The 15,171-nt window shown below is 57.1% G+C and overlaps 1 protein-coding gene across 1 annotated transcript; it reads left to right on the forward strand.

Annotated features, from left to right (window-relative positions):
* The first annotated feature begins 866 nt into the window (after positions 1–866).
* Positions 867–12,784, forward strand: Ccnd1 (cyclin D1). The gene is made up of 5 exons (XM_020179377.2): positions 867–1,269; positions 2,739–2,954; positions 3,509–3,668; positions 7,170–7,318; positions 9,527–12,784. Exons 1-5 carry the CDS (start codon positions 1,072–1,074, stop codon positions 9,689–9,691), a joined length of 888 nt encoding a protein of 295 aa, XP_020034966.1. The 5' UTR covers positions 867–1,071; the 3' UTR covers positions 9,692–12,784.
* Positions 12,785–15,171: the final 2,387 nt, after the last annotated feature.

Here is a 15,171-nt window from a genome sequence, read left to right on the forward strand (position 1 = left end):
TCCATTGCAAAGGTGTGTTTCTCCCGGTTAAATTGCCCGCCCTGGGTGGGGGCAGGGTTGGGGACCCCCGCAAAGATGGACTGGTCAAGGTAGGAAGACAGCCGGCAGATCCCCCAGGCGAGAGGAACAAGATGAAGGAAGTGGTGGCCACCATCTTGGGCTGTTGCTGGAATTTCGGGCATTTATTTTATTCTATTTTTTGAGCGAGCGTCTGGTAGGCTTAAATCCCTTTAATGTTTAGAGCTACCCCCTTTGGGCATTTGCACCGACCCCTGGTGCGCCAGGATGAAGCCTGTGCGGGAGTTTTGTGCACTGCTTGCGTCCCGGCATGTTAAATAGTTCCTGAAATTTACACGTGTTAATGAAAATGAAAGAAGATGCGGGCGCTGAGATTCCTTGGCCCTCTCTCCACCCGTGGGTGCCCTCGTAGCGTCCTCCAAAACGCGCCCATTCTCCCGGCTCGGATATAGGGCGTTACTGCGCCCCAGAATTCCCCCTCCACGCGGTCTCCCTTGACTGCGTGTGGCCTGCTCGCTCTCCTAGTTGTCCTCTACAGAGCCACCTCCACTCCACCCCCCAAATCCTGGGGGACCCACTCGGGAGGAACGGTCCCCCCCCCACCTCCGGCACCCCATTCCCCGGCTGGGAGAAAGGCAGCGCGATTTGCATTTCTATGAACACCGAACTTCGGGGGCAACTTCGCCGCGGGACAGGCGCGGCGCCTCAGGGATGGCTTTTGGGTTCTGCCCCTCGCCGCTCCCGGCGCGCTGCGCCCGCGCCCCCTCCCCCTGCGCCCGCCCCGTCCCTTCCCCCGCTTCCATTCTCTGCCCGGCTTTGATCTCTGCTTAACAACAGTAACGTCACACGGACTACAGGGGAGTTTTGTTGAAGTTGCAAAGTCCTGGAGCCTCCAGAGGGCTGTCGGCGCAGTAGCAGCAAGCAGCAGAGTCCGCGCGCTCCGGCGAGGGGCAGAAGAGCGCGAGGCAGCGCGGGGCAGCAGGAACGAGAGGCGAGCGCAGACCCACCCCGGACGCACAGCCCTCCCCAGGCGACCCAGGCACAGCCCCAGCCATGGAACACCAGCTCCTGTGCTGCGAAGTGGAGACCATCCGCCGCGCGTACCCAGACACCAACCTCCTCAACGACCGGGTGCTGCGGGCCATGCTCAAGGCGGAGGAGACCTGCGCGCCCTCCGTGTCCTATTTCAAGTGCGTGCAGAAGGAGATCCTGCCGTCCATGCGGAAGATCGTAGCCACCTGGATGCTGGAGGTGCGGGGCTTCGGGCGGCTGTCTGTCCTAGGACCTCCCCGCAACTTGTAGCCCAGACCCACATCTCTTTGCCCTCATCTCCTTCCCTTTTCTCCCCCTCCAACTTTGAAGTTTGTCGGGGTGTTGCTAGGAATCCGTATTTTCAAAATAAATAGATATTGCAGGAATTTTGGAACGAGAAGGTGGGGAGAGGTCGGAGTGTTAGAAATTACCTTTCCTGGTTGGGGGGGATGGGGAGGGGTGCCTTCAAGGGAAGCCGATGCCAGGGGCACCCTAGTGGGTGCGAAGATGCAAACTTGGGCGCCCTTTGTGGCCCCTACTTGCGCCCCAGCTCCGCTGCGCCTCCTCTGTGGCTGCTGCTGCCCGGAGCCGTCAGCTCGGGGGGATGGGGCATAGATTTGATTTTTAAATTAATATCCATGGACACGTATGCACGGGCCGCTTGTGCCAGTATTATGCGCCATCTTTGCTCTTTTATTGCAAGGCAAAAGTGTTTATTAATAATTGGGGGTAGGGTGGGGGTGGGGAGCGGCCGGTGGGGCGCTGGGACCCGCACTAGGGGCCATGCAGCGGCGGGGAGTCAGCGGGAGGGGCGCAGGGACTCGGCGTGGGCTATTTGGGGGGACCCTACTCGGGAAGTAGGGCCCTGTATTCAAGCAGGGGGCCCCTCGGCGCCCCACACGGGGAGTCCAGCCCAGAGAGCACGCCGGGCTGCAAGGTCGCGTGGCCCCCGAGTCGCCCGGGATTGACCCCTGTCCGCGCGAGTCTCCACTTGGAGGATTTTCCAGGGGAGAGCCAGGGGCTCGGGGCACATTTTCAGTCTTTCAGGGGTTGGCTCGGGGGTCCGAAAGTATTTTTAAATAATTTTTGAAAGTGCGGCATGGTGCCCTTGCGAGAGGGAATCGGCGCCTGCGCCCGGGGGAAGGGGGACCCCAGAGTTTGAGTTCCTGGGGCTCCCCCCGGAGCCCGCACCGAGCTCCCGACCCCCGGCTTAGGTCAAGGATCGTTCGAGGGTCGTTTTCAGGGGATTTTTAGGCAACTAGTTATTTTTTTAATATTTTTAAATATTTTTTGAAAAGATGACGTCTGGGAAATGCGGCGCGGCGGCCTGGGACGCCACCTTTGTGTCTCGCAGGCGCGCGAGCGCGGCGCCCAGCCCCCGGCCCCGCGCCTGGCCCCGCGGTGGGTGTCCGCGGCCACCCGGGCCCCCCGAGCTCCAGCATGGGCCGGGGTCCCCGCTGCCCCGCCCCCACCCCGCAGTGCCAGCCTCGCGGGGACTTTCCCTTTCAGTTTCGGGGTGGGTGGGTACTGGGCACACGCGGGGCGGGAGCGCATCCCGGGGAGCGTGTGCCGACCCCCGCCCCAAATCCTCGTGCCCTCTGGGACTGGCGCCTTGTGTAAGCGGGGAAGGGTGTGGGGTCGCACGGAGGGGGCCTGGCGGCGGCGGCCACGATCCGGTTTCTCCGCAGGTCTGCGAAGAGCAGAAGTGCGAGGAGGAGGTCTTCCCGCTGGCCATGAACTACCTGGACCGCTTCCTGTCGCTCGAGCCCCTGAAGAAGAGTCGCCTGCAGCTGCTGGGGGCCACCTGCATGTTCGTGGCCTCTAAGATGAAGGAGACCATCCCTCTGACGGCCGAGAAGTTGTGCATCTACACTGACAACTCCATCCGGCCCGAGGAGCTACTGGTAACTGCGGATCCCACCTCCCGCGACACCCCGTTATCCGCGGAATCCCGGGGGAGGGGGGTGGGGAGAGATACAGGTGGCAGAGGCCCGGCCAGCCACACAGGCAGATGTCCCGCCCCGGGGAGGACGCCCACACTGCTCGCCTTCCCCCGCCACCCCCCGCCGGCCGTCCTCCGGGGCCGCGGCGGGCGGGACCCCTGCTGCTCCCCACTTCTGCGGGCGTCCCCGGACTCCCACCACGGTCGCGCTGGAGCAGAGCGGATACGTGGGCGGCGCGCGCCCCCTAGCGGCGCTCGGGCCGCAGCGCTCGTCGCCTTGCCCTCCTTTGCAGACGGTGGGGGGTCTTTTTGTCTCGACCATCTGCTTAGTAATGAGAGTGAGATCTTTTTAAACGCACCGTTTCTGTTCTGATCTAGGGTTCCAGGTCTGCCTCACTCTGTACCCTCCCCCATCTTCACCCCTCCTCTCCCACCCTAAGGCTGCACATCAAATGCGGTGACCTGACCACTGGACCTCCAGGGCCCCTCTCTTGACCTCATTCCCCTTTTCCCCAGCAAATGGAATTGCTTCTGGTGAACAAACTCAAGTGGAACCTGGCGGCCATGACCCCTCACGATTTCATTGAGCACTTCCTCTCCAAAATGCCAGAGGCCGAGGAGAACAAACAGATCATCCGCAAGCACGCGCAGACCTTTGTGGCTCTCTGTGCCACAGGTAAGCCCCCCATCCCAGCCCCTGCCCCACCCCCAGAGCCAGCCTGTCTTGTGGGTGACCCTGGCCAGTTCCTCGCTTTTTGTCCTGTTCATCTGTCCGGGAGGGTGGTCCCAAGGTCCTCCTTCCCTGCTATGGACAGCAGGGGCTTTCATTGACTCTTTGGGCTAGATGGTGGGGTCTTCTCCTGGCCACAGCCACTGCAGGGCCTTGGGGACCTGGGTGGATTGCCCATCCTTCCTGGGTCATGCTCCCATACCTCCCTTCGTCATGCCAGGCAGCTTGTGGCCACTCTGTACTGAAAGGTTTTGCCTTTGCTGCCACACACCTCCAGCCCTACCCGTGTCCTCAAGGAGCCTGGCTGCTAGGACCTCCTCTTGGCCTCTCCCAGGCTGGGACACCTGCCAGGGGCGCCTACAGGGTAGGGAGAGCAGCCACAGCTCCTGTACCACGTGCTGCAGGCCGCCAGCAGCAGCCCCAGCGCGGGGGCGGCCAAGGGAGGAGCTCAGGCCTGAGGCCCTGCTAGGGGCTCCTAAGGCCAGCTTTGCTCAGCTGAGTGCTGGGAGGGGCTTCAGAGGGACCTGGACCTGGCCTGTCACTATGGTTGGCAACAGAGGGGCCTGGTCCTCCCTCCCCCTGGCGCAGTCCTCACATGCCTCTCACTAGTACTTCCCTGGCTCCAGATGCCTGGTTATCCTGGGAGGGGAGGCACCCCCACAGCTGAGCTGTGGTCCTGGTCAGGCCTCAGTTGTTCCATCTGTACAGGGCTCGCTCTGAGTGACCTGAGTGATGGCCTCAAGCAAGGTGGCATCAAAGGGAGCTTGGTGTCTTCCCCTCTACCCGGCGCCTGACATCCTCATTGTACCCTCTGGTACCTGGTAGTTCTGAACAAAAGCTAGCATCGCCCACGATGTGGGGACTCTGGCCTCCCAAGCAAGGTGTGGGGGCAGGTGGGGGTGCTGAGGCCCTCACTGGCCTGGATGGGTTGAGGGGCGGGGCAGCCCTGCAAGCAGGCCAGGGAGGCATCTGGCTGGGGCTCCGAGCTCGGAGGCTCCAAGCAGGCAGCCTTTTATGGAGCTGAAAGTAGCTTCAGAGAAGTTTTCTGGAGATAACATGAGGGACGGCATTGCAGCCTCCCCCAGGAGGCTGAGGCTGTGGAACTCCTGTCCCAGGGGCCTCTGGGTGGTGGCTGAGCGGCAGCAGGCTCACAGACTGCCCCAGGCTGCACACCAGCTCTCCTCCGAGCTACTGCACAGCCACCAGGAGCCCCCAGCCAGCAGGTGGAGGTGGGCACACAGCTTGGTGACTGGCTCTTCGTGACTCAGTGGGCCAGTAGGCCGGGCTGGGCTCTGCTCCCCATCTGCTCTGCTGAACAGAACTGAGGAGTGGCCTGTCACAGTCCTGAGCAGAAGAGAGGGACCCCATGGGTTCATAATGTCAGGACCAGGTTGAAAAAGTCTGGGAAGACACTTTTGCCCTGCATGTGGCCAGGGTTCCATTCAAAGGAATTGGAGGGACACCCCTGGACACGGGTTCCTGAACACATGCGCTTGAAGGGTTGGTGACTTTTGCCTTGTGTGTCCACCCACGAGTGTCCCAGAGCTTGCCCTTGTGCAAGCTATTCCGAGTGTCGTTTGCAAACTGAGTTAATGGAGGGTCTCAGCCAGGGCTGCTGAGCTCTGATGACCGCTTGTGCCACTGTTGGCCAGGTGGTGATTGGGACAAACATTTTAGCTTGGGGCTTAATTCTGAATTGCTCCTTACTAGCATAAGGCCCCCAGCCCCGCACACAGGCGTGGGGAAGATGAGCTGATGATTTGCTCCTGTGGGTGCCTTTCAGACCCAGGGGCGGGGCTCTGGGCATGTGGCTGGTAGGGCAGGAGCCGGGCCTGTGTGGCTCTCATTTGCCTCAGTGACAAGGTCTCCATTCACTGGGAGAGAGGTGGCTTGCCTTGCTCAGGCCGGGGTTTCTTTTTGAAGTCGTGGTGCTTGGAGCGGGCTTTGTCCGCCTTCAGGGTGGCTGCTTTTCCTCCTGGTCCTTGCTGAAGCCCCTCCTTAACGACATTGAGGTTGTTTATTCTCTCGGGTTGGAGTCTCTAAGGGGCAGCAGCAGCCAGTGGGGGCCTCTCTCCCTTTGTGACCAGATCACCTTCCAGCGCCCCGTACCGCCTTGTTCCTGGGCCCTAGATGGTGTAAAATGAAGCAGTGAGCACTGACATTTGTTCCTTCTGGTGTCCAGCTCCAGCCTGGACCCCCTTGTTCATAGGCTAAGTTGGGGGCTGTCCCCACCGGTCAGGGGACTCATCTGGGGTGGTGAGTTCAGGTGGAGGGGAAGGGATAAGAGCAGATGTTCTCACAGGTGAGGCACAAGTCCCTCAGGTGGAAGGGCTGGTTGGTGACCCAGATGAAGTCGTGAAGTCACCACTGCCACTGGCTGTGTCTTCAGGGAAGATGAACTCCGACACAACGCACACTGCACACTGCTCTGGCCTAGCAGCACCCTAGGTTTACTTCCCAGGTCAAAGGGCCTCCAAGGACAGAAGGCGGGGTATTGGGATTTTGGGGCTCTGTTCTTTCCACCACCCTGAGGGGTCATATGCAGGTCTGCTCCTGCTGTTAGGCTGCCTCTGCGCCTGGCTTACCTGGTCTCGGTTTCCCATGTGGTGACCACAGGTGGAACCACAGTGCTCTCCTTACCTTGGGGGTCACTGAGTTGGGAAAGTCACTGGTCCTGGTCGTGAAAAGCAGAGGGCCTAGCATGGAGTAGGGCTTGGCTGAAGGTCATTGTGAAGGTCAGTCCTGGAGAGGGGCTGGGCAGCTGCAGAAGGCTCTTCTGCCCAGCTGAGCCTGTGGTTGGGGCCTCCTGAGGGCCTGGGCTTCCAAGCTAAAGCATCACCCCAAGCCTGGAGGCCACTGGCTTGAGGCTTGGCTTGAAGGACATGGGAGTGGTCACCCTGCAGCCTGTGACGTCCCTTTGGACAGACCCTCTTGTTGGTTTTGGCAGTAGGTCAGGGTTAGTGCTGTGGAGGTGACACCTTCCCTATGTCTGTGCTAGCTTGTGGCCTCGTTTATTTTGTAAGTGACGTATGCCCAAGGTTCAAGATGCCAAAAGGACAAGTGGACAACAACCTGGCTCTTCAGTTCTGCTGGGGATGGAACCCAGCATGTCGTGCATGCTGGACAACTGCTCTACCACTGAGCCTCACCCCAGACCTTTTCAATCTTATTTTGAGATGGTCTCACTAAATTGCAAAGCACTAGGTTCCACCCCTACCACCCCAGGCTGGCCTCAAACCCAACCTGTCCGTGCCCGTCCCCAATCCTGGGGTCACAAGTGTGTGCTACCTGGATGTTCCTGAGGCAGCTGGGGCTCATGCCGGCGCTGGCAGTGGGTCCTGGGCATAAAGCCGGGGCCTGCCCATCACTCCCTGCAGGCCATGCCGGGGATCTGGATCACAGATCCGCAGCCTCCCTGCCCAAGGCCATCTCCCTCCCTTTCTGCAGATGTGAAGTTCATTTCTAACCCGCCCTCCATGGTGGCCGCTGGGAGCGTGGTGGCTGCAATGCAGGGCTTGCACCTGGGCAGCCCCAACAACTTCCTGTCCTGCTATCGCCTGACACACTTCCTGTCCAGAGTGATCAAGTGCGACCCGGTGAGTGATCCTCACAGGAGGCACCCAGCACCAGGGAAGTGCCATGGTCAAGGTCCCATGGGTGGCAACGGGGCTGTGAGAGGTGGGGCATCAACCAGGTGCTTGGTCCCAGGCCTGAGGCCTTCTTGTGCCCTGTGGCCCACAGGATGGCAGGGTGTAGTAGTCATTCCACTTCCTGTGGGGGCCTGGGACCCGCTGACAACCTAGGAGAGTCCTCAGGCTTCTGCTCCCCTGCATTTCCAAGAGCAGGCAGCAGCGATGAGCCTGGGGTGCGTGTGTGAAGCTGGGGCAAGTGAAGCTTTGTTGGGGCCACGATGTCCTTGGCCAATCATGAGCTCTCCAGGGCACCGGACACTGGGGTGAATAGAGGCCGGCTTGTTTTCTTGCATCGCTGAGGGAGGCCTGTCGCAGCCAGACCCGGAGTTGATTGTAGCTTTCTTAAAATCGCTTCATCTTATTCCCACTTCTTTTCTTGTAAAGAAAGAATTTAAATAACAATTACCAGGGTTTGTGGCATTTACCAAATTAGAGCAGAGAGGTTGGTATGTCTGCTATCTCCTTATGTGCATGAGGGTGACCAGTCAAGTCTCGGTGGACCTCCTGAAGCCTCTTGGTGGCCCGCACCAGGACGCCCGAAAGGACCCCTGAGGGTCCCAGCCCCACGCTGTCTCATGTACACACCAGCTCAGTGGCAGAGCTCCTACCTAGCATGTGCGAGGCCCAGGCTCCATCCCAGCCCTGCAAAAAGAAAGATGTTCTGTCTCTCCACTGCTGACTCTCAACCCTGGGCCCTGGGGGAGGCCACTTTTCCCCCAGGAACACTTTTGTCCCGCCTGATCAACTCAGCTTTGTCCTGCATCTGGGGTGGTAATGATGCCACACAGCGCCATCCCAGGCAGTTGGGGACATGGTAGTGTTGTCTGTATTTGATAGAAAGTTTAAGTTAGATGTTAAGTGAATGCCTGATGGCTGACACACAACAGGGAGTAGGGAAGACTGAAATGACTGGTTTTTCCAGAACAAATGACAGCTGACACAATCGGGGAGGAGGAGGGTGAGGAAGGCTGAAATGACTTTGTCTGGTTTTCTAGTGACAAACAAGGCTGAGCCTGGACTCAGGAAAACCCTGAACAGCAGAGCATAGTGAGTTGGGCCTCCATTACCAAACTCGATCTTGCTGCAGCCTTGACGCCTTATGGGGGCAGAGCCACCTGTGCCTGAGTTCATTGCTGGACCAGAGCCCATCTAGGTGGGGTTTCCTTCAGGGTCAAGCCACAAAGGACTCTGAGGCAGAGGGCACAGTCTAGAGCCTTCTTTGGTGGATGGGATGTCTGTCCCATGTGTAACCAGTGGGCTATGCTGCACATCTGCAACTGTGTGTCCCTTTTCGCCACGAAGCGTACCTAATCCTACTGAGAGCCCGGCCACTGGGAAGGGCTCACTGGACAGAACAAGGCAGGAAGGCCCAGAAGCCCAGTCTGGTTCCAGGTCTGATTTCCACTGGGGGTTTGAGTGGGATAGGGGTCAGAGCCACTGGGCACTGTAGGGCTGCTGTGAGGTGAAAGCAGAAGGGCTGTGGAGCTGGAGCACAGCGGGGCCTGGTGGCATCTGTGGGGACCCCTTACCTGCACCACTGAGGCTCCACTTGAGCTCACAGTTCCCCCAGGCACCAGGAACCTCCTGAGAGCCTGTGGGTAGAGTCCTTGGGTGGCTGGGAGTTTGGGGCCTCAGCGTGGGATCTGATGAGGGTGTCTGGAGTTCCACACCATGCCTCCTGGGCCTCAGTTTGCCCATCTGTAAAGTGGGACTGCTTGCTCCAGCCCTGTCAACCCTCCTTTGCCAGGATGAGTATCTGTGAAGCAGATGGAGAGGGAAATGTGAGCTCTAACTATGAGGGTCCCTGAGAGACATAAGTGACCTTGCAGTGCCTTCCTCCAGCTCCACCTGGGCAGAGTAGGTGAGGCCTAGGACGCACGCTGAAGGGTAAAGACCCAGGGGGAGCTCCATCCTGGGCCACCCAGTGTCCATCCTAAGTCATGCCAGGCTGGGTTGCATCCAAAAACGCAAAAGGTAGGTTTGGGGGAGGCTTCAGAGTTGGTTCAGCCTTGCTCTTGGCAGAACCTTCTTGGTGGTGACATTTGGGACTGGGGTCCTGGCTGCAGACTCTTAAAAGACTAAGGGTCCTGTGCCTCCCCACCTGCCTCTCAGGACTGCCTCCGGGCCTGCCAGGAACAGATAGAAGCCCTGCTCGAGTCGAGCCTGCGCCAGGCCCAGCAGAACCTGGACCCCAAGGCCACAGAGGAGGAGGAGGAAGAGGAAGAGGAAACCGACCTGGCCTGCACACCCACCGACGTGCGGGACGTGGACATCTGAGAGCACCGGGTGTGCGCCACCAGGCTCCGAGCAGTGTGTCTCGCAGCCCCACAGCGAGTGAGGAGCTGGTGCAGGTGCTTCTGTGACAAAGTCCCTCCTTGGGACATTACGCTACCAGAAGGGAAAGTTTCATTCTCCTTGTTGGTTTTTTTGTTTTTGTTTTTGCTCTTTCTCCTTCTGACTTAAGCAGAAAAAAAAGAAATTACCCAAAAACTGTCTTTAAAAAAAAAAAAAAAGAGAGAGAGGGAGAGAGATAGAATTTGCATAACCCTGAGTGGGGGGAGGGGCTTATGCTACAGAAATAGAGGATTTGCTACCCCAGTAATCAACTAGTTCTTTATTCATTGCTTGTCTCTGTGGAAGAATAGCGTTAACACACAGAAAAGTCTCCTGAGGGGGCTAGCTCTGATTCTTCATGTGTTTAAAAACAAAAAAACCTAAAAACATTTAAAAAAAAAAAAAAGAAGAAGAAGAAAAGAAAAATCCAAACCATTTTTAAAGTAGAAGAGGGTTTTAGGTAGGAAGATGTTTTCTGCTTTCCCAAGAAGCTTTGGCGTGGCTCTGGGCTCCTCTGTACCCTGCTTGCTCACCCTGGAGACACTCGATAAGTCACTTATACCTGTATTTTACCCCATAGTTAGGTAGATGTTGTAACCTCTTCACCTTATCGATGGTTGATGCAGCCTCTCTAGCGGGTGATGTGGCATCTGGTGTCCCCTTGTGCTGTCTTCTGCCTGTGGAACCCCCCCATCCGGGTTGCAGGTTCACTGGGCACCAGCTAGTGTGGTGTCACAGTAGTGGGAAAAGCCAGCTGTCCCACTCATCCAACATGCTCCCTAGAGAGGAAAGGAAATAGCGAGACATAATATATTCTATTTTTATAATCTTCCTATTTTTATAGTTACCCATTTATGAGATGCTGGTTTTTCACCCAAGGGCCCTGCAGCCTGCTCACACCAGGTTAAACCCACAGCTACTGTCTTTGTGTTTTTCTTTCTCGGTGTTCTAAAACTGTTCCATTTCAGAGCACTTTGGGTCCAGTAAGTAGAGAGGCTACCACTGTTGGTGTTGGGTGTGGAGGGGGGTTGGTATTTTAATAGAATGGTTTGGGAGTATTCTTCTACTTGTGCAAACAGGACTGCACGGCAAGTGTGTGTCACTGTGGTGTTAGTGAGGGGCGGGAGTCTTGGAAGGTTTTGTTCCAGTCAAGAAAAAAGAGCTACATTCTACATTGCCAGGAGTCCTTCCCTGTCCTGTAGGCAAGATGAAGTTCTAGGGACCCTTTGGTGCCGCCTTGCCGTTTGCAAGTCGGGACCTGGGAGGCACACCTAGAGAACAAGTAGTTGAAGGGTTTCTTTTAGGTGTTTCACAGAAGGTTTTTAAACACTAAAATATATAATTTATAGTTAAGGCTAAAAAAGAATATTTATTGCAAAGGATGTTTGTAAGGCCAGTATGATTTGTAAAGGAATGCAATCTCCCTGGGTTTAGACACACACCTTCCTGCCTTTGATTGTTTCGAGTTTAGGACCGTTTACAGAAGATTGGTCTTTATAGGGGAGGCGTGGGGGAGGGGGGCACATCACAAGACTTTCAAAAGACTGATTCAGTCTGCCTGGCCACCGCCATGGTGGTCCAATCCGAGAGGCATTCTAGAAAAATGCAGATTCTCCAAACAAGTCCAGTTCCAGCACATCTTTGTCCCCTGCCCCTTTTTTAAAAAGTTAGTGACAGGTAGACTATTTGCACACCTTGGCTCTGTACCTTTTTGTTTAGGAAGTGTTGAAGGGAGGTGGTGAGCATGAGGCTGGAGAGGGTGTGAGGGAGGAAGTGTGGACTGGGGAAGGGTCCCCCAGGGACGGGGCAGTGACCAGACAAGGGACAGGCTGCAGCTCCGGTTTCTTATTTCGCTGCTACCGATGACTTTCCCGGCGAGGTTCGGAAACATTTGCATCGCTTCTGTGTCTCTTTCATGTTGTTTTGCTGCTATTGGAGGACCGGTTTTGTTTTTTTTGTTTTGATTGCTATGTTCTAGTTTTAATTCCCTCGTAGAAAATTGTATTGCAAATGCCCTTTTGTGGTTTTTTTTTTTGTTACTTTTTTTTTTTTTTTTTATGTGATCAGTTTTGACTTAATGTGATTACTGCTCTATTCCAAAAAGGCTCCTTTGACAATACCTCATGCTTCACTTAGCCATGCACAGGCAGCCCTGGTGCTTGCTCGGGCTGTCAGTTTCTGCAGACAGACAGACAGACAGACGCAGACAGACGAGAAATCCCAAGATGGGCCTGGTGGGATTGGCCACAAGACTCGCAGGCCTCTGAGGACCAGGCTGCATCCCCGTCTTTTCCCTGTGCCTGTCATGCGGGGCCCTTCGTCTGATCTGGGACGGACCCTGACTAGTTTTGACAGCTGTGTCATTCTGTATGTGTCGGTGTGGAATCCATTGTTTTATTGTTATATATTATTATTGTGACAAGTCTGACTTACATGTCACCACGGTGCTGGGCCCGTAGGACTCTGTCATTCGGAATGATTGGAATTTGTTCAAGTTTTAGATGTGTTTAATCTGTTGCCATGTACTAGTGTTCTGTTTGATGTTATTTTGTCATTAAGGCATAATCTCAATGAAGCCAGCCTACAGTGCTGTGTGCCCAAGAACCCCCAGCAAGCTGCCGAACCAAAAGGATTTGCATCCACCTGTGCCCAGAGGTCACTGGCAGGTGCAGGAAGGTGCCCCCCGCCCCCGCCCCCCACACTGCTTACACTTACCTCAACCACTGACTGCAGCGTCTCTGTCTGGACCAAGCCGGGTCCTCGAGGGACGGTGTGTCCATAGTGATGGGTGAAGGCAGGTGTCTTGATACCGCTCGTGCCGAAAGGCCAAAGGCTGGTGGCAGGTCCACGGAGCACAGCGGAGTCTGTCCTCCAACACGCGAGGCTAGAAGGGCCTCCGGTCAGGCGGCAGTTTGGGTCTGTATGTTTCTGGCTGACACACTGGCGCTTTCCAGCATGGACATGTAACCAGCACATTTCCAGCAAAAACTACGAAAGACAAACGTGAAAAGTTTAGAAATAAATTGTAAAACCCCAGTTCGATGCCTGCCTGTGTCTTCCAGGCCCAGACCCAGGGGATTGGGGGTGGGTGGGGTGCGGGCGCACCACCTTCCTTCCTGTCGTAGCCACGTGGGACCAGGTCACTGTGTTGCTGCACCCTGGGAAACTTGATGGCATCCCTAACCTCCACCTACTAGATGACTGGCCCCACCCCCAGGGTGACAACCCAGAATGTCCCAACATTGGCGGCTGATCTCTCAGGCTTGGGGACAAAACCCTCCAGGAGCCTGCCCTGGTGGCAGCTGACCAGGACACCGAGCTCTGGCGCCAGAGAGGTGAGCGGTGTCCATTGGTGGAGCATCTCTGGCCTCCCTCTGCATTGTTTGCAGATAGGAAAGTAAACAAAGCAGCATTCCTTAGCCCCTGTCTGGCACAGACTGCTGTTGGCTGGGGTGAGTCACAGTCCTTCGGTGCTGCCAAGCTCATGGGGTGCAGTGTCGTGTTGGGGCCACGGTCCGAGGCAGCCTTTCACACTGGGTCCTGGGAGACCTTATGGACTCCCGTGATGTCCCGTGGACGTCAGTTACCGAGAACTAGCCTGGTGTCCAAAACCTGAGCAGAGGGCAGTAGTGGCTTGCAGCTGTGGGGTCTTGGGGTCCCTGTATGCCCTCCTTGCTCTGCAGGGCAGTTGCGGGGCTCACTGTAGCAGTGTTGGTGCTCCAGACAGACCCCTGCCCTTCTGAGAGGAAGAGGGGTGGGGAGCAGAGGAGACACCAGGCCTCCATGGTCATCACCAGCCATCACCACCTAGGGGTGGCAGCATGAGAACTTCCCCCAATGCAACCCAGGAGAGGTGTGTGTGGAGCCTGCAGGGTTCCTAAGAGGCCACTGAGGTCTCTGCAGGTGGCCTCATGGCAAGAGCTTTAGGGACCACTAGATTCACACACGGCAGCCTGTGACCTCGGGTGGCTCACGAGGACAGCCTGCACTTTGGGCAGTGCCCAGGTCCACACCCTGGCAGTGGCCTCAGCTTAGGGCTGGGGGTCCAGAGAATTTATTCCTCCACAAAGCATGGGGACTTGCGTTTTTTGGGGCCGGGGAGGCAGTAGAGGAGCGATTTGTTCCTGGCAGACAGGAGCACCGGGACGCCACATGGGCAGGACTCTGAGGTCTGGGGGAGCTGGGTCAGTGCTGTCTTGTCGGGTGGGGGATGATTTTTCAGCTGGTAAGAGGCAGTGTTGCACCAGGCAATGGATTGACTAGGACTGAGAGGAACATGTAAGGTGGGGCTCAAAGCAGGGAAGATGGACCTAAGGACCTGAACACAGTGCTAGTGTGAATATACAGAGGCGGTTGTCTGAGGACCCTCGGCGAGATGGGTGAACTTCCACCATCAAACACATGGAGAGAGCGGGGCCCATGGCAGGTCAACTAGGGTCTGTGACGCCTGATGATGACTGGTCTCTAAGGCTCTCCCCTGGGCTAGGCAGTGAGACCCGAGACATCACAGGCCACTCCAGGCTCTGCTCCTAAACCCTCAAACTCAACAGAGAGCACCTGCCACACTTGTGACCCCTGCTGGATGTAGTGGAGGCCAGGCCCCTGCCAGGTGTGTGCCTGCTTCTGCTTACAGGGTGGCAGCACAAACTGGCCTTTAAGGGACTTCAGGGACAAAGTCTCAGGCAGCCTCAGAAGCCCGTACCTGCTCTTACACGGTCCCTCCTGACCAGTCTCCTGTGTCCAGGCAGCCATCATGCCCCCTACCCTCTGTGCACAGCCCACTGGGCCTTCCTACCTGCCTTCAGCTCATCCAAGGTCCAGGGGAGCTGGCCTGCCTTTCCCAGTCTCAGCTCTGGGAACCCTGGAGACACAGCAGACTGCCCCGGGCTCTGCATTCTGGGTGTCCCACTGACTGGTGATGCCCTAGCCATCTCTGCTTGATGGCCCCATAACCCTATTCCCATGCAAGAGGCCCAGGGCATCTTGCCCTGTGGCTGTGAGTCCTGGAGGGGGGGTCAGAAGTCCCTCTGCCTGGGCCTTTGCACCCCAGAGCAAAGTGGTAGGGAAGCAGTGTCACCCACAGGCCAGCCTGGTGGCTGTTTGTTCCCCACAGGGCAGCAGGCAGTGAGGGCAACTGCACTGTCAGAGGGTCTGGGCTCCAGCATCCATGCAGTGCCCACAGTTGTCCTGGCTTGGAGGGAGACAAGCCTTAGGCAGGCACAGCAGGAGAGGCCCTTGTTTGTGGGAGGCAGGCTATGGGGCTGCAGCCGAGGTGGAATTTGCCCCTGGACCAGTGGCAGTGGCTTCCCTGCAGTGCCACTGGCTGCTCGCCTGCGATGTGACGCTCGTCCTGGTCCCAGGAAGCAGCTTCAGCAAACCTGCAGGGTCCTGCAGCATGGGGCCTACCCTTCGTGTTTGGTGGG

Source organism: Castor canadensis, chromosome 1, assembly GCF_047511655.1.
Source record: "Castor canadensis chromosome 1, mCasCan1.hap1v2, whole genome shotgun sequence".
Lineage (NCBI taxonomy): Eukaryota > Metazoa > Chordata > Mammalia > Rodentia > Castoridae > Castor > Castor canadensis.